The sequence below is a fragment of the Pelophylax lessonae genome, assembly GCF_965119305.1.
Source record: "Pelophylax lessonae genome assembly, chromosome: 10".
NCBI classification, from domain to species: domain Eukaryota; kingdom Metazoa; phylum Chordata; class Amphibia; order Anura; family Ranidae; genus Pelophylax; species Pelophylax lessonae.
The window spans coordinates 167627212-167654206 of record NC_138777.1 but is presented as its reverse complement, the minus strand read 5'-3'; the positions used below and the strand labels follow the sequence as shown (position 1 = coordinate 167654206).

Below are 26995 nucleotides of genomic sequence, written 5' to 3'. Positions count from 1 at the left end.
CACAGATCACACGTCACCAGGAGGAGAAGCTTCCGGCGTCGGTGTGAGTGGCTACTGAATATTCATGAGCTCTGCTGACGCCATGCATATTAATGAGATGAAAAGACAAAGGAGCTGGGAGGTGAGTGTTCAGTGTAATGTGTGTCTATGGACAGCCAGTGTTCAGGAGCTGACACAGGAAACACACTGCACACACAAGGCTGCACTTCCAGCATGTGCACACAGGAGGATGAACTAATGGAATTTTACCATTGTTTAGTGTATTTATAGAGGATCTTCAGGATTTATGGAGAAAAAAAAAACAAATGTAAAAGTTAGCAGCTACAAATACTGTAGCTGCTGACTTTTAATAAAAGGACACTTACCTGTCCAAGGTGTCCAGCACCATCCTTACCCATGCCAGTTCTTCACCGTTCCCAGCGTAGCTATTAAGGGAAGCCAGCTGTGACTCCCCGCTGCACGAGCTGCATGCACTTTGTGAATGGTCCCATAGTCCTCTGGGACCTGTGATGCGTTCCAGGAGGCTGTGGGCAAAGGGGGAGAGGGGGGGGGGGCCTAGGCAATCCAAGTTGGAGCTGGTACCTGTTAAAACCACCTTCCCACCCACCCCCCAAAAAAAAAGTATCCAAAGGAGATGGAGGAGCCCGAAAAGGAGAACATCCTCTTTTGGGTGAAGTTTCACTTTAATATCTTCATATATATATATATATATATATAGAGAGAGAGAGAGAGAGAGAGAGAAAGGTGGCTCAGACCTATTTTTAAACTCATATTCCTTGAAGTTTTCCATTTTTTTTTTATTAGATAAACTTTTACAGTCGAATTTACCCACTTGCTGCCCACCTACCGTCAAATGATAGCGGAGCGGTGTGGGACAACGTTATATGATGTAGGACACAGTGTAACCGTGATCTTTGTAAAGAGCCAATGACGCAGCTCTTTACCCATGTGATTGGCTGTGTCCAATCACAGCCGGTCACATGTAACTGAGGTAGCGCCGCTTCTCATTGCTCCTCACCTTAAACTGTCAGTTTGTGGCCGATCAGCAGCTCCTCCTCAAAGGGGTGTCCAGGACAGGTCTTCAGTGCCCCGATTACTGTAAAACCTCAGCAGTACCCATCAGTGACCCCAACCAGTGCCCATTAGTGCTACCGGTCAGTGCCTGCTCATCCGTGCTCCCCATCAGTGCATATTCGTGAAGGAGGAAAAAAAATGGATTTTTGTAAGAATTTACCATAAAATCCTTTTCTCTGAAGTTCATCGACAGACGCAGCTCCCTATCCTTAGACCATTGAGTTATGTTCCTCCTATCAGGAATTCGCACTAGGCAGTAATAAAAACGTTACCACGCCTATGGGGCTGTCCCTGCAGGCATAACCCCACACACACTGCTTCAGATTGCAGTTTCGTTGCAAACAGTGTTAAGAAGACAAAAAAACCTCCCATAAACTCAAAAGTAGAAGGGCAGGTGCTGGATCTGTCGATGAACTTCAGAGAAATAGATTTTACAGTAAGTTCTCACAAAAATACAGTTTTCTCTATCATACATCAACAGACGCAGCTCCCTATCCTTAGACCACTGGGATGTCCCAAAGCAGTATAATCATGAGGAGTGATCCTCCTCCATACAATGTATGATCTGGATGACCGATGCAGGACTGTCCCATCTGTCACAAGGACTTTATTCTAAGGCATCCCATGCATGCTCCATGCGGACATCTCTACTGGCTCTGCTTGTAGTTTTCCCTACACGACGGCTACAGACAGCGCTACAAGCCAGGAGGACAGCTCTGATAGCTGGAGCCCAGTCGGTCCCCGACTTGTTTGGGACTCTGCAGCTGCTGCTGAAACACAAAAGGAGGATCGTGCCTACTTTATCTGAGGATACACAAAGTTATCTAGTGGCATTCCATAGAAGAAGGCTTGGTGCAATATTCTCATTTGAAATTTCAAGCGATATCATTCTGCTATTGCGGTGAGTGGAGAACCGAGAGAGGTCACCGTCACCTGGAGCACCTTTATAGTTTTATCTGCACTGGAGCACTTTTGTTTGGAATTCAATCACTTTTAAAAAGGACTTGTTATTTATGGATTGATATGATATTTCATTAATGTTTCACATTATTATATTTCACTTTATGTATGTTTTTATTCTAGCGCTGTTTTAAATTTTACTTTACTTGAGGAGTGGGAAGACAATGCAATAAGACGTAATTCCTCAGGATTTTTAGCGGAGGAAAGGCATAAATCAGCCAATACTGACCCCAAGGGGCCACCAGTGCGGCTGTGGCATCGGACAGAGGATCTCGAGACCTGGCTACGAACCTCTGCAACTTCGTGTTCAGACAAGAAGCAAACAGATCGACCTTGTGTGTCCCCCACAGAGCACACAGGAGATGAAAAACCCCTGGGTGTAAGGACAACTCCCCTTGATCCAACACCTGACGACTCAGGTAATCCGCTTGCCAGTTCTGCACACCTGGAATGTGCACAGCAGAGAGGGCTGGAACAAACTTTTCTGCCCATGCCAGAATCTCGGCCACCTCCTTGGGCGCCAAGACACTTTTTGTGCCCCCCTGGTGATTGATGAAAGCCACAGCCGTGGCATTGTCTGATTGAAACCGAGCAGGACAATCTTGCAGACGAGTCGTCCAGTGGTTCAGACAAAGCTTGATCGCTCTGAGCTCCAAAACGTTTAATTGGTAGTTTGGACTCTTCTGCTGTCAAGGTACCCTGGGCACAGAGCTTCCCCAGCACCCTGCCCCAGCCTGACAGGCTGCGTCTGTGGTTACCACTGTCAAAAACAACAGGAGGACTTCCGGTTCCGGCGCCACATGAGGAAGGAGTGAAGGGCAGCGGCTCCGGCTTAATCGGCTTATAAAACCGTGATTATACCACTCGAGAAGACTCGGCGACCGGCCCCATCCACCCCTAGGGAATCCGCTTCCACTGCCCGCACGAATGGACCGCTTTGTGGTCCACACCGGGACCGGAGCCGCCACTCAGCCGCGCCAGGACACTCTGCAGCAGAGAGCGCCCTCCCCTTCAGGCATCATGGCCGCTGCTGAGCCCATGGATGGCGCGGTCTCCCCCTCCATGCCGGCTCCACGTCCTGACACTCCGGAGGATGCCCAATGCCACAAGATGGCCCAGGCAGTAGCCGCACTCCTGTCCCCCACTATAGCGGAGGCTGTGGAGAAGGCGGTGGCGGCGGGAATTGCACAGCTCCGCAAGGACATTGCTGACCAGGCCAAACGCCTCACAGAGGTAGAACACAGAGTCTCTGACATTGAGGATGAGCTCCAATCGTCCTTTACCAAGGAAGCCAAACTTGCTCAGACACAACACTATATCCTTGACAAGCTGGATGACCTTGAGAACAGGTCGAGAAGGAATAACCTACGAATTATCGGGCTACCTTAATCCGTCAACACCGGCATGCTCACAGAGGTATGTGCCACTCAGATACCGCGCGCTCTGGGCATTACCGCCAATTGCACGATAGAATGGGCACATCGTTTGGGTGCCCCCTCTAATGACCGCAAGACCCCCCGCCTGGTTATCGTAAGATACCTCAACTACTCGGACAGACTGGCTATCCTCAAATCTTTCAAAAATGCTAAGTCGCTTGTACTGGATGGTCATAAGTTACTCTTATTTGCCGACTATTCCCAAGAAGTCGCCCGTCGGCGCAAAGCTTTCCAGCCTTCCTGCATTGCATTGTTCCACAAAGGCATAAAATTTACACTGGCTTACCCCGCAATCCTGCGGTTCACTGACCAATTTGGAGAAGCGCTATCGTTCTCCCATCCTGATGAGGCAGCTGATTACATCAAATCCCATCTGCACCTCAACTTGGACACTCCTGCTGCTCCCTCCCTATCCCCCTCTACAAGAGACCTCCTGAGCCCCAGAAGAGACTCGCCTAAAAGGCCCCGTGTGTCCTACAATTCACGCCAGGGCAGACCACGCTGAAATGCGCTAACGGTTTATATAATTTCCCCACATAACAGATGGGTTTGCTATCAGGGGCCCTGAGCAGTCCTAACAGGTTTGGTATTTTAGAATGTACTCTCTGCTCCTGCTTTTGTTTTACGTTGTCATATGTAAGCCACTGACGCCTGACATGTTCCTGTCACTTTGATCACTGGTTTGCTCTCGACTTGTTATGATGTATTAACCTGTGTTTTTTCCCCAGCCTTATCGGAGCACTGGTCCTCTCGCTATAGGTGAAAGGTTAACGTTTCTTCATGTCCTCCGAGTATATTTCTCCTTGGGAGCGACTCCACCATTTCTCCAATGGCGAGCGGAATCAGCCTCAACGCCGGTAACGCTGCAGGTCACGTGAGTTTCATGTGGAAAAAAGAGAAGTCCATGCTTCTACTACTGTATGTTATGATGTATTACTATGCACTGTATTATTTCTGGTCTACTCCCGACTCAGATCTTGTAGGCCGGGTTAGTGCCGTATCCATATTTACCTCACCAGGGTCCTGGTATGTCACCCCTACGTGTCTCTACGTGACCCCTACTGCCACATGCAGCCAGTGGCTTACCCTCTTCCCCTCCGTCACCACAACACTCCATTCTGTAAGATCTCTTCCTTATGATCCCCCTTAATCTCCGGATAGTCTCCTGGAATGTCAAGGGTCTCCGTTTGCCTAATAAGCGCATGGCCATCCTTAGACAGTTAAAACGTCTTAACGCTGACATCGCCATGTTGCAGGAAACCCACCTTTCCTCAGCCGACATTGATCGTATGGGTAAGCTTTGGGTGGGCCGAGTCTTTGGCTCAGCTGTGCCCAAAGGCAAAGCAGGGGTTCCCATACTGATACACAAACGCCTTACACATGATTGCACCCCCCTTTACACAGATGACCAGGGCAGGATACAGATCCTTAAACTGACCCATGGCCCTAAGGACATCATCCTGTCCAATGTATATGCTCCCACACCTCCGACGCACGCATTTTTTCACACCCTCACGGGCATTCTGTCCCCATATGTCCACCTCCCTCTGTTGGTCGGAGGCGACTTTAATGTGGTCATGAATCCTACAGAAGACAGGTCACTGAAACCGCCTGCAGGCGCTCCCCACACCCATTCTGCAGGTCACACGCTGTCAGCGTTTGCTGATAGCCTACATTTGACTGATGTGTGGCGCCTAGCCCACCCCACAGATAGAGAATATACCTTCTACTCATTCCCCCATGGTACGTTTTCCCGCATAGATTATTTCCTTTGTACTGTACCACTCCTTCCTACACTGCACGACCCTTCAATCTCTGATCTGGTAATTTCCGACCATTCTCCCCTTATGGTAGACCTGTCCATGGCAGACTCGCCTTCTGCCCGTAAACCTTGGAGGTTCCCATCCTACCTTGCCAATAATGCTGAACTCCTATCGATCCTGACCCGCACTTGGGAAGAATTCTTGCGTGACAATGAATCTCACTCCTCTGACCCTATCTTGCTGTGGGAGACCGGAAAGGCTGTCCTTCGGGGCAGAATCATCGCTTTTGCATCGGCATACAAGCGGAATGCGGAGACAAAATACCAGACCGCTAGCGCCCTTTTGCGCTCGGCCCACTCCGACCTCCTGCAGCAAGATACTCCTACCCGCAGAGCCCAATGGAAGGAAGCAAAGCGATGTTTTGACGAGTGGGCATTGGCACACAAACAATTTCTTCGCTCTGTACAAGACCTACAATACCATAAATATGGCAATAAGTCCGGCAAACTCCTAGCCCGATTGTGCAGGGGCCCCTTCACTCCAACCCATATCACCTCCCTCAAAGACCAGTCGGGGGTCTTGAATGACACCCCGAAAGGGGTTAACTCAATCATGCAACAGTTCTATGCTAAACTATATGGCCCTGATCCGATAAATGTCGCTGAGGCCAATACATTTCTGGAGGAGGTCCACCTCCCCCAGGTCACGGCAGATCAACCATCTGCCCTGAATGCTCCCCTCACCCCCGAGGAGGTAACATCTTCCATTGCCTCTCTATCCCCTGGTAAGGCTCCCGGCCCGGGCAGGTATACGTCCGAGTTCTACAAACTATCCAAATCCTTACTTACCCCCATGCTAACTAATGTCTTCCAACACATGCTGGATGGAGGGAGGTACATGCCCACGGGATCGCAGGCCTTCATAAAGCTCATCCCGAAACCTGGTAAGGATGCTACGGAGCCAGGCTCCTACCGTCCGATCTCGCTGATCAATCTAGACGCTAATCTTCTATCGAAAATTATAGCCTCCAGACTGGCCGTGATCATGCCATCTCTCCTCCATCCATCTCAGGCGGGCTTCACCAAGGGGCGCTCTGCGACTTCTAATATCCGCAAGGTCTTAGCAGTATTGGCACAAGCACAAGCCGACCCTACCAACAATTATGCCATTATCACGTTAGACGCCGAAAAGGCATTCGATAATGTTAGCTTCCAGTGGCTGCGCCTGGCCCTCCAAAAATTCGGCTTCTCAGGCCCCTTCCTCCACCTCATATCGGCGATGTATGCTTCCCCCACGGCTAATGTTGTCACTTCTAATATCATATCGGATCCCATCCCCCTGCACAAGGGCACCAGGCAGGGATGCCCCCTCTCCCCACTCTTATTTAATCTAGCTCTAGAGCCCCTTTCCAGACATTTATCCTTCACGTCCCCCTTGACGGGCATTCGGATTGGTCGGGAGGAAATTAAATCCACCTTGTTCGCAGATGATATTCTGCTGTTTACGTCCGACCCAGAGCGGGACATGCATCATGTCAAGGACATCTTTGACAGATTTAAATTGTGCTCAGGTCTGCGCATCAACTATACGAAAAGTGAAATTCTTCCTCTCGGCCAACCGCGCTCTTTAGAGTGGACGGCGCACTCCCCCTTTGCCATTGCCAAAGCCAGTATTAAATACTTAGGTATTCATATTGGTAAATCCCCTGCCTCACTATACCAATTAAACTATACCCCGCTGATAACCAAATTAGGCGTAGAATTAGACAATTGGGTCTCCCTTCTGCTGTCTCTCCTAGGCAGGTGCCATCTCTTTAAAATGGTCACGTTCCCCAAATTGTTGTATCTTATGCAAACACTTCCCCTGCTTATCAAACACCCTGATATTAACGCTTTACACAAATCCCTTTCCAGGTTCCTGTGGAAAACTAAAAGGTCAAGGATCTCCCTCCCCAAACTATACCCCCCAAAGTCCCTTGGGGGCGCAAATCTACCCGATATTAGACTATACACATTGTCTTGCCTGTTGAGAGTGGGTATGGATTGGCTAAAGGGGTCCTCTAGGTTTTCAAATTTTTCTTTGGAATCTCAAATCCTAGTCCCTTTTTCGCTAGCGGGGTTCCTGCATAGCAAGCTAAAGGATCTCCCCCCAAATCTCAAGCAGAACATCTTGTTCCGAGATACTCTTGTGGCTTGGAGGGAAATTAGGAAAAAGTTGGGTCTACCGCAACACATATCCCAACATCTCCCTATCGCAGGCAACCCATCCTTGCGCACAATGGACCTAGAAAGGGTCTACTCAATCTGGGCTCAGGAAGGACTACAGACTTTTGCTCAATTGTTTGACTCCTCAACGGGAACACCTCTCCCCTTCCAGGACCTCCAATGTCAGTATAAACTCCCTGTTCACCATTTCCTGTATGTTCATCAGGTCACCTCCCATGCCATGGAACTGTGTAGGGACAGATCTAAAAGATTCATGCCTTCCATCTTGGACACCATCCTATCTGTGGAACACCCTAAACTTGCTCACATCTACCGCCCTCTTCAGGCCACAATACTGGACACACGAATGGACTTCACCAAATCTTCCTGGGACAAGACCCTGAATATTACTGGTTCAAAACAGCTCCTGATAGCGGGGTATATCACCACATGTGCCTTCAACACCAACGAATTCTGGAGGGAGCAGCAATTGAAAATACTCCATCATGCCTATTCTCCATTTTCCTCCTCTCCCCTGCATGTTCCCTTCCAAGGGTGCTCAGCGCACCGCCCTATGTTGCATCACCGGCTGTGGAGCTGCCCAATTGTGTCATCCTTCTGGGACAGCGTGGAACTTTTGCCCACGAAAAACCCCCTTTCACTGTTGTTCGGTCTCCTGGACAATAAACCTCCGCTTGCATACATCACGCATGACAAAACCCAGGCGTCTATATTGGTCGCCCATAAAGCCTGGATCTCCACGTGCCTAACGCTTGCCCGTAGGACCATTCTCAGACATTGGCTATCCCCCTCCCCCCCCACTGTGAGAGAACTTCAGTCGGACTTGGATAGTTTGCTCATCAAGGATCGTCTGGACCTAACTGTATTCAAGTCCAACCCACTTAAGTTTTGGAGGAAATGGCAGGCGTATCTGGTGCGTTATCACCCGAACATTTCTTTGCCCCCTATGGACACCTGAAGGCTGATACAGATCGATAGCTCACCCCCTTGACTACCACCTCTCTGTTCCCCCCGTCTCCCGGATTCTGTATATGGTTCTCAATTGCCCTCTACTACCACTACCTACTACAAGATCATTTGGTTATCCCTACCCCCCCCCTCTCTCCCCTCTGGCTGTAATTGATTATTAACCATATGTGATATACCTGGATGGTTCATTGATACTGTTATGATTGCTAACCTGGTCACCCCTCCCCCCCCCCATTTCTCATCCTTCTTTTCAAGCTCCCGTTTCTATTACTCTATCCCACCTGCCTCTTCTCTCCCCTCAGGACATTCGTCCTGCTCTCACCATTCCCTCCACCCCCTCCCTTTTCTCCCCCCCCCCTCCCTTTCTCTGCTGACATTAGTATTGGCCCCTAGCCACACCGGTTCCTCTGCTTTGAATTCAGTTATAAGGGCCCTTACTCCACCCACTGTATACCGAACATGTTTCTAATGTACTTTTTTGAGTGGATTGTTTGCATATTTTGTTAATGCTGAAAACTCAATAAATATTTCTTTAAAAAAAAAACAACAGGAGGAAGGACTTGGCCTGGCATAGTGCTGGAGACTGAATCCACCACAATAGAGCAGATTTTGTGTTGTGGCTCAGCTGAATCAGAGTCCAAGGACTTTGGATCCTTGTTCCATTTGACAAGAATCTCCCTTTGCGAAGGTCTTGGAACTGAGCAAACGGAACCACCTTAAAGGTGGATACCATCAGACCAAGACCGGCATGCAAGTTCGCAACAAAGATAGACTGTTTGCCAACAACAACCAAATCGCCCCCTGCAATTTTTGCAGCTTGTCTAGGGGAAGAAAGAAAATGGAAGAGCACAAAAAGCCGCACAACTGGTTGAAGATGCAAAAAGTTAAAATCCAAATTTATTTTGCAGGCAAAAAGATAAAATCATCCAAGATGAAACCAAAACAGTCGGAGACATGGGGGGGAAAAGGGGAGCACGGCGGTTGACGCGTTTCACGGAGTCTTCCGCTTAGTCGTAACCATACTGTACAATACAAGACACTGCTATATATAGAGGAAAAGGCATTTCAAATAACATGTACCTCCCAGAATGTGCTTGATTGAGCCCACACAGCTGCAGATACTAAATCCCAATTAAGGGCACACAAACAGCCCAGCAGGAATTGTATGTTTGCTTTTGCTTCACCTTTTGTCCAAAAACGCATAGCAAAAAAGTTCTATAAATGCATATGCGAAAAAGCTTTCAATAAAACTAAGGAAAAAACAGTAGTGATAATATAAAAAGACAGCTGGTAGAAGCCAAAAAACTAACAAAAACAAAGTAAAGGGAGAAAAAAAAAAAGAGAAAAACGAAGAGAAAAAAACGAAGGGAAAAAAAAAAAAAAGGGGGGAAAAAAAAAAAAAAAAAAACAAGAAAAAGAAAAAAGACAAAGAAAAAGTAAACAGTAAAACGGAAGCATATAGATGTGTTCATACCCAGATGGAACTATGGTATAAAAAGAAATGGTGTATAATATAGTCATGAAGAGCATATATGTGTAAATATATAAGTGGTACACATAAAAATAATAAATGTGTAACCACAAACACATACATCACGTCCATATAGCATATGAAACAAATAGATAAATGGGGGGGGAAATTGTACACATATGTAATAGGTATGAGCACAACCCCCAAAAACGTATAACCCCATCCATTGAGTGGTATATCTGCAACTGTGTTCACATACATAGGGCAATCCACCCAATCGAAAGAATATAAAAATAACCAATGAGATATGTAAGAACACTAAACATTACCATAAAAATAATAATAAATACATAAATGCATAAACATAGAAATCCTGTGTGTCTTTATCAGCATAATGGTATTATTATCCCCTATAAAGATATAAAAATAGGGACATTTAAATGGATATATACCCAAGACATTGGTAACATCTCAGGCATATCCCACATCGATCTAACAAAAAAAAAAATTATATATATATATATATATGCTTACGTGTACATGTCGACTTAGATCATACTGAACACAGAGTATAGCATGCACATGTGTGAACCACCGTGCATATAGCGCAATCAATATCCATAAAGGAATCAGCCACACATTGCATAAATATATAGCCATGGAGGCAAGCCGAACGGAACAACATGCATATATATCGATGAACACATGCATTCCAAAAAAAAAAAAAAAAAAAAAAAGAAAAAAAAAAAAAAAAAAAGATGCAGAGACCGAAATGGGACAAAAGGGAAGGAGAAATGAGAAAAAAAAAAAAAAAAGAAAAGAACAAACAAAGAAACACTAAGACATAGAATGGCCAATCAAAGAAACATGTACCATGTATGTGTATGGGATACAGGTAGCCCTCTCTGTATGTATAGTTAAATGTATGTACCCACGAATAGATACATGAATCATTACTGGGAATAAAAGTGAGTAACATCCCATTCAAAGTTTAAACCGCCAGGTAAGCGGGTCTGGAGTTTATGAATCCAGAAAACCTCCCGCTTACACAGAAGGCGGAACACATCGCCCCCTCTTACAGGAGCAACCACACGTTCGATCACTTGGACCGATATCAAAGACAGATCACCGTCATGTTCTAAATTAAAATGTCGGGCCACATTCGTGGATTTCCTCAATCTGACATCACTAAGGTGTTCCCTAAATCTGTCTTTAAGTTTTCGTGTGGTGCGACCCACATATTGTACAAAACATTCTCTGCAAGTAATGAGATAAATAAGGTATGTAGTGTTACAATTAAAAAACCTGTTGATTTTGTATGTTTTGTTCTCAATAGAGGATTGAAAGTTAACACCCCCTAGAATATGGGGACATGTAATGCAGTCCTTAGCCCCACATCGGAAATTACCTTTCAGATGCAACCATGTTTCTGATGTATTTTTAATTGTAGTGCTAAACAGACTTGGGGATAACTGGTTTCCCAGTGTTTTGGCCCTCTTGGCGACAATATTCACTCCTCCCTCTAAGATCCTGGCACAGTCCTTATCACCATACAGAATGGGAATATGTTTATTGATAATTTGTTTGATCCTGTTAAATTCCAAACTGTATGGGATGGTGAGATTAATGGAGCCATTATTGCCAGAAGTCTTAGATTCATTGAAATGTCTCTTTGGTGTAAGGAGGCTTTTCCTGTCCCTATTAAGGGCAATAGAGTATGCCCTGTCAAGGGTCCATTTTGGATAACCCCTAGCCAAAAAGCGTCTATACAAAAGTGCTGACTCTTTATTGAAAACGTCCAAGTCACTGCATATCCTTCTGATACGAAGGAATTGACCTACCGGTATACCCTTTCGAGTATGAAATGGGTGACTGGAGTCAGCATGTAACAAATTGTTACCAGCTGAGGGTTTCCTATATAGGCTAGTGACCACCTGATTTTGTCGATGCTCAAGGGTAACATCTAGGAAATCAATCCTATCAACATTGAATTGGCCAGTAAATGCCAGATTGTAATCATTGCGATTAAGATATTCCAAAAATAGGTCAAAAGGAAGGCCTTGTCTAGTGATAAAGATCAAATCATCTATATAACGAAAGAATATGACAATTTGATTCCTGTAGGGGTTACTATCTCCAAAAATGTGGACCCTCTCCCACCACCCCATGTAAAGGTTGGCCAGGGAGGGTGAAAAAATAGCCCCCATGGCTGCCCCACACTTCTGGAGATAGTAAACCCCATCAAACATGAAATAATTGTGCCCAAGGAGGTATTCCAAGACCTCCAAAATGTATGTCTTGGCCACCTCAGCCAGATCAGTATAGTGGGTAAGTGAAAAACGTACAGCTACTAGAGCTAGATTGTGGGGAATTGAAGAGTAGAGACTCACTACATCACAAGTCATCCACTGGTAATCTGGCTGCCAACAAATCTCACTGGTGATATTTAAGAGGTGCATAGTATCTCTTAGGTAACTGGGTAGAGTGTGCACAATGGGTTGAAGCTGGCCATCAAGCCACTCTCCCAGTCGTTCATTGAGAGACCCGATGCCAGCGACAATGGGCCTCCCCCGAACCGGGCGTGCCCCCTTGTGCACCTTAGGGAGGTGATGAAAAATTGGGGTGATGGGATATTCCGGTATCAGTTTATCAGACTCCTTAGGGGTAAGGATACCCATAGAGGCACCTCTATCAATAAGCTCTCGCAAAATGGCTCTGAACCTATTCAAGGGGTCACCACTTAGTCTTATATATGTATCCGTATCAGACAATTGCCTGAGAGCTTCCATTTTGTATTCACCTTTGTCTAATATGACTACCGATCCCCCTTTATCCGCATTCCTAATAACAATAGAGTTATCCTCCATCAAAGATATTAAAGCATTCCTTTCCTGTACATTCAGATTGTCATTTCTCACCTGTACCTTATTGGGAACCGTTTGTTTCAGTTCAAAAATGTGTCCTCTTCGATTCGTTTTTGAAAGGTGTCCATCTGGGGTACCCGTGACTGAACAGGATAAAAATATGAGGGTACTTTGAATGAAACTTTGTTGACATTATCCTCTTTCTCCTGTACAGCATCTCGATTTTCCATCATTAAGTCCTCCAGATCGATGGTCGCACAATGTTCTCTAAAAGATCTCGGTGATTCTGGGCCATTATCCCCCAATATTGTCACAGGTTGATCCACACCCAAACCATTGTCCACATCCTGAGAAACCTGTAAAGCTATATCATCCTTCAGAAAATGCTTGCGTAAGGTCAAGTTCCGGACAAATTTATTAATATCCAAGATCGTGGAAAACGGATCGAAATGTGTATGAGGGCAAAAGTTCAATCCTTTCGATAAAAGGCTCAATTCCCCCACGGTTAGGATCTTTTGTGATAGATTAATCACATTGTTGCTTGTCTCATCCTCATGTTTTATTTCCTCTGAGCTCGCAATGAATAGTGGTGATCCCGTTGGCCTCCGGTGCTTCTTTCCTCCCCTCCTTGTTTTCTTTGCGTTTTTTTCTTTTTCTGGGGCTTTTTCTCCCTTCTCTGACCGTTTTTTGAAAAAGGGGTATTGTACGGTGTACCTCCTGATCTAGGGAGTTGAGCATGATCAGGAGAGCTATCCGAGCCAGGTGTACCATAGGGACTCTCTATGACGCTTGTTTCTGGATCGGAAAAGCTCACTCTTTTCTTAAATTGGTGGCGATTCCATCGCTGCGATTTTTTCCACACATATACATTGTCCATTTCATAATCCACTTTATCACGCTGAAACTTTTCTTTTTTGCCATTCATGATCTCCTTTTCAAATTTGTCAGTTCTAGCACTGAGATTCTGATCAAACTCCGAAAATGAAGGCAAATCTTTAAAAGTGGATAGCTCCTGTTGTAACATTGTTATATCCTCTTGTAGCTTTTTTAATTCCAGGGTTCTAGATGTTATGATTATTTTCATTAGTTCAATAGAACAAGTAGAAAGAGTATCTGTCCACAATTTTTTAAGATCCTGGTTGAAAAGATCAAACGTTGGAAATTTCTTAATTCTCAAGCCACGAGGGATACGCTGAACCTCTACATACTCCGCAAGCGTAGTTTTCTCCCAATAGGCTTTAATCTCTTTAATTATTAGTTTTTCCAGTTTTCTGAAAGAAGCGTCCATAGGGGCCGAGGAATTATCTGAGTCTTCTCTCAAGAGAGATGTTGCTCCTGTTCTGAGGGGGTTAGCGTCATGTTTCCTAAGTGATCGGCCATTCACAGTCTCATCCATGTCTCCGGCTGAGTGGTATAATGATACAAAAATGTCAAGTCTATAGTAGCTCACATATGTAAAAGGGAACTCACCGAGCCGGTATCCAAAAGCGGAAACAGCAACAAACGGTCAAGAGGGAAAAGAACCGCTCAAGTGAGGGGATAGTTCCAAACACATCCAACCCAGGTGCAGGCACGGATCCGCAGTCCTGATAGCAGCAAATGGAAGAGCACAAAAAGCCGCACAACTGGTTGAAGATGCAAAAAGTTAAAATCCAAATTTATTTTGCAGGCAAAAAGATAAAATCATCCAAGATGAAACCAAAACAGTCGGAGACATGGGGGGGAAAAGGGGAGCACGGCGGTTGACGCGTTTCACGGAGTCTTCCGCTTAGTCGTAACCATACTGTACAATACAAGACACTGCTATATATAGAGGAAAAGGCATTTCAAATAACATGTACCTCCCAGAATGTGCTTGATTGAGCCCACACAGCTGCAGATACTAAATCCCAATTAAGGGCACACAAACAGCCCAGCAGGAATTGTATGTTTGCTTTTGCTTCACCTTTTGTCCAAAAACGCATAGCAAAAAAGTTCTATAAATGCATATGCGAAAAAGCTTTCAATAAAACTAAGGAAAAAACAGTAGTGATAATATAAAAAGACAGCTGGTAGAAGCCAAAAAACTAACAAAAACAAAGTAAAGGGAGAAAAAAAAAAAGAGAAAAACGAAGAGAAAAAAACGAAGGGAAAAAAAAAAAAAAAGGGGGGAAAAAAAAAAAAAAAAAAACAAGAAAAAGAAAAAAGACAAAGAAAAAGTAAACAGTAAAACGGAAGCATATAGATGTGTTCATACCCAGATGGAACTATGGTATAAAAAGAAATGGTGTATAATATAGTCATGAAGAGCATATATGTGTAAATATATAAGTGGTACACATAAAAATAATAAATGTGTAACCACAAACACATACATCACGTCCATATAGCATATGAAACAAATAGATAAATGGGGGGGGAAATTGTACACATATGTAATAGGTATGAGCACAACCCCCAAAAACGTATAACCCCATCCATTGAGTGGTATATCTGCAACTGTGTTCACATACATAGGGCAATCCACCCAATCGAAAGAATATAAAAATAACCAATGAGATATGTAAGAACACTAAACATTACCATAAAAATAATAATAAATACATAAATGCATAAACATAGAAATCCTGTGTGTCTTTATCAGCATAATGGTATTATTATCCCCTATAAAGATATAAAAATAGGGACATTTAAATGGATATATACCCAAGACATTGGTAACATCTCAGGCATATCCCACATCGATCTAACAAAAAAAAAAATTATATATATATATATATGCTTACGTGTACATGTCGACTTAGATCATACTGAACACAGAGTATAGCATGCACATGTGTGAACCACCGTGCATATAGCGCAATCAATATCCATAAAGGAATCAGCCACACATTGCATAAATATATAGCCATGGAGGCAAGCCGAACGGAACAACATGCATATATATCGATGAACACATGCATTCCAAAAAAAAAAAAAAAAAGATGCAGAGACCGAAATGGGACAAAAGGGAAGGAGAAATGAGAAAAAAAAAAAAAAAGAAAAGAACAAACAAAGAAACACTAAGACATAGAATGGCCAATCAAAGAAACATGTACCATGTATGTGTATGGGATACAGGTAGCCCTCTCTGTATGTATAGTTAAATGTATGTACCCACGAATAGATACATGAATCATTACTGGGAATAAAAGTGAGTAACATCCCATTCAAAGTTTAAACCGCCAGGTAAGCGGGTCTGGAGTTTATGAATCCAGAAAACCTCCCGCTTACACAGAAGGCGGAACACATCGCCCCCTCTTACAGGAGCAACCACACGTTCGATCACTTGGACCGATATCAAAGACAGATCACCGTCATGTTCTAAATTAAAATGTCGGGCCACATTCGTGGATTTCCTCAATCTGACATCACTAAGGTGTTCCCTAAATCTGTCTTTAAGTTTTCGTGTGGTGCGACCCACATATTGTACAAAACATTCTCTGCAAGTAATGAGATAAATAAGGTATGTAGTGTTACAATTAAAAAACCTGTTGATTTTGTATGTTTTGTTCTCAATAGAGGATTGAAAGTTAACACCCCCTAGAATATGGGGACATGTAATGCAGTCCTTAGCCCCACATCGGAAATTACCTTTCAGATGCAACCATGTTTCTGATGTATTTTTAATTGTAGTGCTAAACAGACTTGGGGATAACTGGTTTCCCAGTGTTTTGGCCCTCTTGGCGACAATATTCACTCCTCCCTCTAAGATCCTGGCACAGTCCTTATCACCATACAGAATGGGAATATGTTTATTGATAATTTGTTTGATCCTGTTAAATTCCAAACTGTATGGGATGGTGAGATTAATGGAGCCATTATTGCCAGAAGTCTTAGATTCATTGAAATGTCTCTTTGGTGTAAGGAGGCTTTTCCTGTCCCTATTAAGGGCAATAGAGTATGCCCTGTCAAGGGTCCATTTTGGATAACCCCTAGCCAAAAAGCGTCTATACAAAAGTGCTGACTCTTTATTGAAAACGTCCAAGTCACTGCATATCCTTCTGATACGAAGGAATTGACCTACCGGTATACCCTTTCGAGTATGAAATGGGTGACTGGAGTCAGCATGTAACAAATTGTTACCAGCTGAGGGTTTCCTATATAGGCTAGTGACCACCTGATTTTGTCGATGCTCAAGGGTAACATCTAGGAAATCAATCCTATCAACATTGAATTGGCCAGTAAATGCCAGATTGTAATCATTGCGATTAAGATATTCCAAAAATAGGTCAAAAGGAAGGCCTTGTCTAGTGATAAAGATCAAATCATCTATATAACGAAAGAATATGACAATTTGATTCCTGTAGGGGTTACTATCTCCAAAAATGTGGACCCTCTCCCACCACCCCATGTAAAGGTTGGCCAGGGAGGGTGAAAAAATAGCCCCCATGGCTGCCCCACACTTCTGGAGATAGTAAACCCCATCAAACATGAAATAATTGTGCCCAAGGAGGTATTCCAAGACCTCCAAAATGTATGTCTTGGCCACCTCAGCCAGATCAGTATAGTGGGTAAGTGAAAAACGTACAGCTACTAGAGCTAGATTGTGGGGAATTGAAGAGTAGAGACTCACTACATCACAAGTCATCCACTGGTAATCTGGCTGCCAACAAATCTCACTGGTGATATTTAAGAGGTGCATAGTATCTCTTAGGTAACTGGGTAGAGTGTGCACAATGGGTTGAAGCTGGCCATCAAGCCACTCTCCCAGTCGTTCATTGAGAGACCCGATGCCAGCGACAATGGGCCTCCCCCGAACCGGGCGTGCCCCCTTGTGCACCTTAGGGAGGTGATGAAAAATTGGGGTGATGGGATATTCCGGTATCAGTTTATCAGACTCCTTAGGGGTAAGGATACCCATAGAGGCACCTCTATCAATAAGCTCTCGCAAAATGGCTCTGAACCTATTCAAGGGGTCACCACTTAGTCTTATATATGTATCCGTATCAGACAATTGCCTGAGAGCTTCCATTTTGTATTCACCTTTGTCTAATATGACTACCGATCCCCCTTTATCCGCATTCCTAATAACAATAGAGTTATCCTCCATCAAAGATATTAAAGCATTCCTTTCCTGTACATTCAGATTGTCATTTCTCACCTGTACCTTATTGGGAACCGTTTGTTTCAGTTCAAAAATGTGTCCTCTTCGATTCGTTTTTGAAAGGTGTCCATCTGGGGTACCCGTGACTGAACAGGATAAAAATATGAGGGTACTTTGAATGAAACTTTGTTGACATTATCCTCTTTCTCCTGTACAGCATCTCGATTTTCCATCATTAAGTCCTCCAGATCGATGGTCGCACAATGTTCTCTAAAAGATCTCGGTGATTCTGGGCCATTATCCCCCAATATTGTCACAGGTTGATCCACACCCAAACCATTGTCCACATCCTGAGAAACCTGTAAAGCTATATCATCCTTCAGAAAATGCTTGCGTAAGGTCAAGTTCCGGACAAATTTATTAATATCCAAGATCGTGGAAAACGGATCGAAATGTGTATGAGGGCAAAAGTTCAATCCTTTCGATAAAAGGCTCAATTCCCCCACGGTTAGGATCTTTTGTGATAGATTAATCACATTGTTGCTTGTCTCATCCTCATGTTTTATTTCCTCTGAGCTCGCAATGAATAGTGGTGATCCCGTTGGCCTCCGGTGCTTCTTTCCTCCCCTCCTTGTTTTCTTTGCGTTTTTTTCTTTTTCTGGGGCTTTTTCTCCCTTCTCTGACCGTTTTTTGAAAAAGGGGTATTGTACGGTGTACCTCCTGATCTAGGGAGTTGAGCATGATCAGGAGAGCTATCCGAGCCAGGAAGAAAGACCCTCGCCAAAGCGGAATCTAGAGTCAGGCCCAGATAATCCAGTTTCAAGGAAAGTTTTAGGGCAGATTTGTTGAAATTGATGGTCCATGGTTCCGGAAAGAAGCAAAGAATTCCCCCTAGAAGCGGGTGAGGGCGCCCCTTTAGATTTATCAGCCGAGCCAGACTGGCCAGACTTAGAATTTCCCGACCATGGCTTCTTGGAATCCCCAGAAGACCTGAACGGTTTACCTTTTTTTTTTTGCGACCTGGAGGTACAAAAAAAGACGCTCATGAGCAGTAAAGGAAGGCCCCCCATCTAGGACGTGTCGCCTTGCCCTTAGAGGATTTAGGAAGAAGAGTACTCTTACCCCCGGTGAGACCTTTGATCAACTCATCCAAAGAGGATCCAAACAACCTCTCTACTGTAAAGGGAAGATCAGTCAAGGCCTTTATGGAAGCCTGGTCAGCAGACCAGCTTTTTAGCCACACCATGCGCCTAATAGCAATCCCCACTGCAGACACCCTGGCCACTAGCAGAGCCGCATCCAGGGACGTATCATACATGAACACCAGGGCCTGAGCCAATTGGTCCATTAGTTCCAGCACCGCAGGGGAGAGCCGTTCAGCTTCCAAGTTAGTTTTAAGTAACTTCACCCATTCAGTAACCGCCTGTGACACCAGAATGTTCACAAAAGTAGTTTTCAAAATGAAACACGCAATCACGTGTAGATGGCGGGACAGAGACTCCACCCGTCTATCCATGGGGTCCACAAAAGTTGGCGATTCCTCCACCATAACCACAATAGACTTATTTAGCCTGGAAACTGGGTGATCCACCGTTGGTGGTACAGTCCACCTAGTGGATACTGCATCCGCAAAAGGGTAACAATGTTTAAAACGCTTAGGCACCACCAACATGTGCTTGATGCGCCGCCATTGTTCATCCACAATGTTATGAAACATTTCAGGACAAGGGAACACCTTGCCCGAGTGAGTGGAGCCTGTGTACCCGACGCTGTAGATCCATCAGCCAGTTTTAAAGTTTTCCGCACTGAAACTATCAAGGCTTCTGCCAAAGTGCGTTCCCGCTCAGCGGCTAATGAAGACAGGTCCTCTTCACTGTCAGAATGTGAAGACACCGACCCTTCAGGGTGGGGTACATCTGCAGCGGCCATATCTGTCTCAGAGTCTGAAGACACTACCGATGGAGGCGAAGACAGAGGGTATTTGCGGCTGGCAACACTTGTAATTACAAAATCAATCTTTGACATCAAGCTTCGTAAAAATGCGGAGATCAGGCTGGGACTGTGAGTTAGAAGGGTTCTCAGTCGCATTTAAGGGGTCTGTAGGTGAAAGTTTATCCTGGGACTTAATTTTACACTAGTATGAAAAAGGGTTCAGTGTCGCTTTAAGAGTCGCCAAATCGCAATCTCACTGCTATTACTGCAGGCTACCAAAACCCAGGCTAGTGCAATCTAATAGCGTGTATAAGGAAAACCTACAGGGAATCCCAGAAAAATGTTATTGAACCGCTCAGGAGACTACCAGCAGGACCTGCGAAAATTAAAGTGAAAGTGATCTGCACAGGAAAAGGAAATAACAGCCTCTGACTTTGCCAGAATTAAAGTGCCATGCCACTCGCTTGTCCAGTGATCGTGGACCACAGGAAAATGGCCACCCAATGCATTCTTATGGGGAACAGAAAATAGCTGCCCATGTAATACAATGGGAAAAAAAAATGCGTGGATCCACAGCCAAATGGCACCCCCCCCCAGCGCGCCATGAGCTCTCCAGGACCCTCATAAAGGGGTCCCAGAACAGCAGGCATTGGATGGTCCATAGGAAGGGACCCCACCAGGACCAGCCATCCCCATCGAAAAAGCACCACAGCGGCTGCAATATTTCTACCCCCCCAAGGTAGGAACCTGCAAAGGGTAGGGCCCACGTCCGCCCCAAGACCACTAGAGGTTTTGGGGGGCAATTACTCACCATACCAGATGGGCACCACTCCAAAACAGATCACCTCCCACCTGGGATAGGGGGGTGCTGTCAGCCAGAGGGTACCCTGCTACTCAGGGCGTTCCAGGTCGATCACGAGACGGTCCACTCGCAGGCTTGTCTCCATCTGTCGGGGCACGGTCGTGGTGAGGTCTAATTCTGGACTATTCACGTCGCTGGCCAGGCTGGAAGATGTTAAGGATCTAGATTATCCAGTCCGAAACCACAGCCGGCTGTTGCTTGCAGTTCTCCAGGAACGAATTAGTGGGAAAAAAAAAAAATTTCTATTAACAGCTATGACCGAAGTCCCAGCAGGGAGCTAGGTCCTATTCCTAAATTAGGCAGAAACAAACTGCAGTCTGAAGCAGAGTGCGTGGGGTTAGGCCTGCAGGGCCAGCCCCCCATAGGCGTGGTAAAGTTTTTTCCTGCCTAGTGCCTATTCCTGATTGGAGGAACATAACCCAATGGTCTAAGGATATGGAGCTGTGTCTGTCGATGAACGATAGAGAATTTACTTATTTACAACATTTACTGACAGAAACTAAGAAAATGTTTTTTTTTTTTCAAAATGTTTCTTTTTTAGTAAAAAAAAAAAAAAAACCCAGCGGTGGTTTAATACCACCAAAAGAAAGCTCTATTTTTAAAATGTTATTTGGGTACAGCATTGCATGACAGCACAATTGTCATTCAAAGTGTGACATCGCTGAAAGCTGAAAATTGGCCTAGGCAGGAAGGGGGTAAAAGTGCCCAGTAGGCAAGTGGTTTAAAAAACAAAAAAGGAAACTGTACAATACGATTCCAACCTTTCTGGATCATGCAGGGTTATACAAAACACCTTTCCATTGCTCTTGGGGCTGGTAATGCTTGGATATAAGGAGCAGTGTAATATATCCCTGCTAAAAATGCATTAGGGCTGATTTACTAACAAGGTTACATTGCTTAGAGGGCCAGTTTCCACTAGAGCCATCCATTACACATGTTAAAATGCATTTCATAAAAGTAGTATTAAACCCAAAAGCAAACACCTATTATATTGCAGCTTACCAATTCTTAGATGTTGTGGCTGCATTGTTTTTTTTTTTTAGGCTTTTATTTTAATCTGGCAAGTAAATCTGTTGTAATTCATCAGAACACGCTCTCCTGCGGATTTAACAGTTAGAGGGTTGAAACAAACCACTTAGCACCGACAAGAGTACTTCCAATGATCAGCTTTTATTTATATATGCAAAAACTTTTGTCCCAAAACGAGGGAAAAAAAAAAAAAAAAACAGTTGTTGTAACTGCTTATAAAGTATGAGCTGGAGTTTGGCTTCAATTTTAGTGAATCTAAATCTGCTAGTACATCTAACAATCCCCTCCTCTCAGACTGACAATGTTGCTGTCCAAAAGGTGCCCCTGTGCTCCTTCATCCAGAGTGGAGGCACCCTAATACAGGTGGTGTGTTACTGGCCAGATCACCAAGTGACAACAGAGCAAAAAAAACAAATGCAGCCAACACATCTAAGGACTGGTACGCTGCAATATATTACATTTTTGGCTTTGGGTTTAATAATGCCTTAAGGCATTCCATTCATTACAAATGGCCTGTCAACATACAATGGACAAAAAACACACATTATCTCTTTTTCAAAATGCAGCTAACCACATTGTATAATATGTGCGTTGCGCTGGGTTGTGCTGCACTGTGTTCACAATGAATGCCACTACATATAGAGCAGCTAGGGACGTGGCCTGGTGCGGCATGCTGTGAGACGTGAGTGAACGGAGCTCCGCTGGACAGTGATCCTTTTCTTCTTAATCCTGCTGCCCCACGGCCGACACATACTTCAATATACCGGCTGCCGGTACCAGACACCTGCGGTACCATGTCCCCGCCGAAGAAAGCTGCAGACATTGCGGCGAAGCTGGACAAATACCGCTGGCAAGAGAAGGAGGCCTCCTCTCAAGATGGCGCTGCCCAAGGCCAGGAGGTGGGGACGGCTGCGGGATCAGATACGGCCAGAGTCCTGGAAGCAATATCCGCCTGTCAGGCAACGCTCACTACCAAAATCAAGGAGGTGAAGGTATATATCTCTTTGAAGGTAGATATCTCTTTGATTAGACAAGACATGCAAAAGATTAGAGAGCGTGTTACTGAGACTGAGCACAGGATCAGTGAGGTTGAAAACTCTCCCCCCCCCCCCCCCCCCTGCAGAGCTCCACAGACAAGACTACAGCAGCAGGTGCATCAAATCCTACAAAAACAGGATATGGAGAACAGATTGCGCCGCTGCAATCTGCGTTTCATAGGACTACCTGAGGGGACAGAGGGCTCAGACCCCCCCTCATATTTGGAACATCTGCTTATACAAACCTATGGGAGGAAGGCCTTCTCACCCACCTTTGTGGTGGAGCGGGTGCATCGCCTGTTGGGCCATCCACCGCCCCATGGTGCTCCTCCATGCACTTTTATAGTGAAATTCCTTAATTATAAAGATAGAGATGCTATCCTGCGGTTGGCAAGAGAGAAAGGGAATATTCCACTCAAATGACAGAATTGCAGTTTTCCCAGACTTTTCTGCGGAGGTCCAGAGGCGCCGCAAAAGTTTTCTAGAGGCCAAGCGCAGATCACGGGTTAAGCATGTAAAATACGCCATGCTGTTCCCGGCCCGCCTTCAGTTGGAAGGCGAAGATCGGGTTCACTTTTTTGACAATCCGGAATCGGTCATCGCCTGGCTGGAACATCTGGAGTCCAGTGGTTGAAGCTGCTGATACCCTCTTTCTCCAATAACCCGCTGTTGCTGCCTCATTCCCTTGCTCCCTATTTGTACTCCCTACTGGATACCCCTGAAAGGATTACCTTTTTCTGCCCTTCGGGAGCTTGAATCCTCTGTAATGCCTATTACCTACCTTGGATTGCACATATAGAGCAGCTGTGTTGGGGCAACATGTGTTGCCACAATGCAAAAGTGTAAATAGGCCCTAAACCTCCATTCATGTCAATGAAGAAAACCAGTGATTGTTCCCAGCACTTAAACTGTAACTAGGTGGTTGATGCAAACACAGGTTTGCTGTTAAGTTTCTTAAACTTGTCTAAAACCATTTATATTTGTGGATTCTACTGTTGATCCAGATTAACCATGCATGTGAGGTTATCAGATGTCATGCCCCACAGGTGACACTGGGAGACAGGCAGAAAGACTGCTAAAGTGGGCTACACACTAAGAGAAAATCAGAATAAAAACTCCATACAAGGCCCGATTTTCGTATAGTGCTTACACAATTTTCGACATCTGATTCTGAGTTTGCATACGAAAATTTGAGGGGGGGATGATACAGGTACTCAAACAACACCTTCCCACCGCTTCCTCCTGGTCCTTTAAGAGCTTCTAAATGCCAAGAGGTGGACATTCGGTAATGTGAGTGCTGTGATTGGCTGTCACATGATCAGAAAGCTCCCAATCACTAGTATGCATCGGGAGCTTTCCAGTTTTCCCCGGTGTCTGTGCTGGGAGCGTGCTAAGCACAGAATACGGTTTACATAGCGCAGCATATATGTACCACATCGGAAGGAAGCGATAAATGTATAGAATGCATTTAGGTAAACAATATTTAGGCTTTAAAACCATTTTAATAAACTTTGTTTTTAACTGGACTTCTATATACACCTTGTTCCCTGGCAGATATTTGTGCACACAATGGCTTCATATACTGTATAAAGTTGTGCACAATTGTCTTTTGACAGGTAATTCCAGGACTTCAGAGTTGATATAATAAAAATTATGGGTGTCCCAGGTGCATTAGGATAACTAAAACATACATGCAAGTGCACCTTCTGCAATTTAATACATTCAGTTTAAATAAAGCTACATTCAAAGTAAAAATATCTTTCCTCATTAACGTCATTCATCTTTTTGGCTATGCTAGAAGCAGATCCTCCTGTTAAAAGGAGTTGTAAAGTCTCAAGGTTTTTTAACCTTATTGCATTCTATGCATTAAGGGGAAAAACGTTGGTTGCATCTTTCCCCCAGACCGCCCCGTTGATCTTACCTGAACCCAAACATTCCAGCGATGAGCACAAGCCCAGCAGCTCCAGCCGCTGTCTCGGGTCCTCATTGAATAGATTAATAGCAGCAGGAGCTCCCGCTGCTGTCAATCAAATCCAGTGACACTGGAGTGGAACCATGTCCCGCTGTCTGTGTCAAAGGACGCAGTAGCGAGACTTGTGAGTGCACCCACACGGGTGCCCCCATGGAAGGCAGCTCTCCGTGGGGTCACCCAATGAAGAGGAAGAGGCCAGGAGCGCCGCCAGGGCACTCCAGAAAAGGAATCAGGGCTGCTGTGTAAAATTCTTGCACAGAGCAGGTAAATATAACATGTTTGTTGTTAAAAAAAAAAAAAAAGAACCTTTACAAATGACTAAGCGCCGGTTCACATACACGCGACGCTACTTCCCGGGGCGATCTCCAAGATCGCGGTGCGAGCAGCGCGCCGCGACCTCGGAGCGGCCGCCACGGACTTCATAACATTGAAGTCTATGGCGGTCGCCTCCTGGTCGCCCCAAAGAAGCTCCGGACCCTTTTTCTAAGTCGGAGCGACTTGTGTCGCTCCTATTAGAACGGGTCCGCAGCTTCCCTATGGGAGGCGACCTGTGAGGCGACCAGGTCGCCTCACAGGTTGCCTTAGTGTGAACGGGGGCTTAGTTTCACATAACTTTCTCTCCCCAGGTCAGCTTCTCCCACACTGGAGTTCATCTGTTGCTCCCAGACATATGGCGCTTCTACTACTAGCCCAACGTGCTCATGCAAGACGTCGCCCTCCTCAGGAACGCGTTTTTAGGGCACGAACACAGTTCTTGAACTTCCCAGAGGAAGTGGTTTTGCAGCGATATCGCCTTCATCCAGCCCTGATCCAGGATTTGTGCCACTTGCTAAAATGTGACCTACAGCCCTCTACTGGACGCTCGCATGCCCTTCCTGTTTATGTCAAGGTGACAGCTGCCTTGGATTTCTACACATCTGGTACATTCCAAACATCAGCAGGTGATGCTGCAGGGATCAGTCAAGCCAGTATGTCTCGCTGTGTAACACAGGTCACTGAAGCCATAATACGTCGTGCACACAAATTTACCCGGTTCCCAAAAGGCATTGTTCAATGTAAGGCAGCGTCATGTGACTTTAAAACAATTCATGGGTTCCCAGGAACAGTAGGTTGTACTCATGTGGCTTTAAAGCCCCCTTCTGATCATGGAAGTCAATATCGCAATCGCTGGCATTACCATTCCATGCATATGCAGGCTGTGTGCGACGCGAGAGGAGCAATGACACATATAGTAGCAGAGTATCCAGGCTCTGTGTCAGAGGAGGACATTTTGGGACAATCCAACATAGGTTGCACGTTTCAAAACCAAAGCAAAGATGAAACATTTTGGCTTGTAGGTGAGCATATTGTGAAATCCAATGTAGATAATAGATAGAAAAGAATTCATTACATTCTGTCTACTATCAAATTAGGGAAAGGGAGTTACATATAATACTGTTGTGACTTTGCAACATTAAATCACTGACTGCTAATGTGCTGCACTCCAAAACCAGGGAAAAAAAAACAAACATTCACTGCTTAGGTAGTGATAATTATTTAACAGAAACAGGCATTTAACTCCTGTTTCAGAAATCTGATTTACTAACTTTGCCTGCTCATGTTTTTTCCTCCCAGGAGGACGCCATTACATCCAAAAGCCCTGGCTGATGACCCCAATAGACGATCCTCAGACTCCAGCAGAGTTACGATACAACTCTTTACATGCAGCAGCACTCGGTGTGGTATCAAAAGCTTTCTGCAATCTCAAATCAAGGTTTCGATGCCTAGCCCGACATGGCGGATCACTTCAATACAGTCCTGTGAAAGTTAGCCAGATCTTTATAGCCTGTTGTGTCCTGCACAATATGGCATTAGGTTTTAGCACAGATATATCAGTAGAGGGAAGAGAAGAAGTGAAAGAGAGGCTGGAGAGGAAGGCAACAAAGAATCTGAGCAGCCAAGGAAACCGGTAGTGCAGACACTAACTAGAGGCAAGAGGTTGGCTTTAGCCATTTTAAAGCTAAAGTTTTATTTGCTTAGATTTGGTCTTCCCTGGTTCTTCATTTTTCCCCTCCATCAACATAATGAAATGTTATTCAACCTAGCCTTCTTCACATACCTTTTTTTAGACTTTGTGATATCACTGGGTCTCTGCTTCTCTATCCAAAGCAAGCATTTCCTGGTTAATCAGAGGAGCCAGCAAGGTGCTCTACGTGTACCTCCAATGCTAGGCATTGTAACCTTTCTTCCTGAATGGATCACAGCACCCTGATGGAAGCAGTAGGCTGGCTCTCCTGGGGAGTTATGCAACCATCAACACAGTGGAAGAGAGGATGTTCCTAGGTAGGCTGCATTTG

The 26995-nt window shown here is 45.0% G+C and overlaps 1 protein-coding gene across 1 annotated transcript; it reads left to right on the top strand.

Annotated features, from left to right (window-relative positions):
• Nucleotides 1–11: 11 nt before the first annotated feature.
• LOC309565404 (putative nuclease HARBI1) lies at nt 12–26611 on the top strand (the record flags this gene model as incomplete). The annotated part of the gene is made up of 3 exons (XM_082270348.1): nt 12–121; nt 25286–25996; nt 26274–26611. Exons 2-3 carry the CDS (start codon nt 25330–25332, stop codon nt 26609–26611), a joined length of 1005 nt encoding a protein of 334 aa, XP_082126474.1. The 5' UTR covers nt 12–121; nt 25286–25329.
• Nucleotides 26612–26995: the final 384 nt, after the last annotated feature.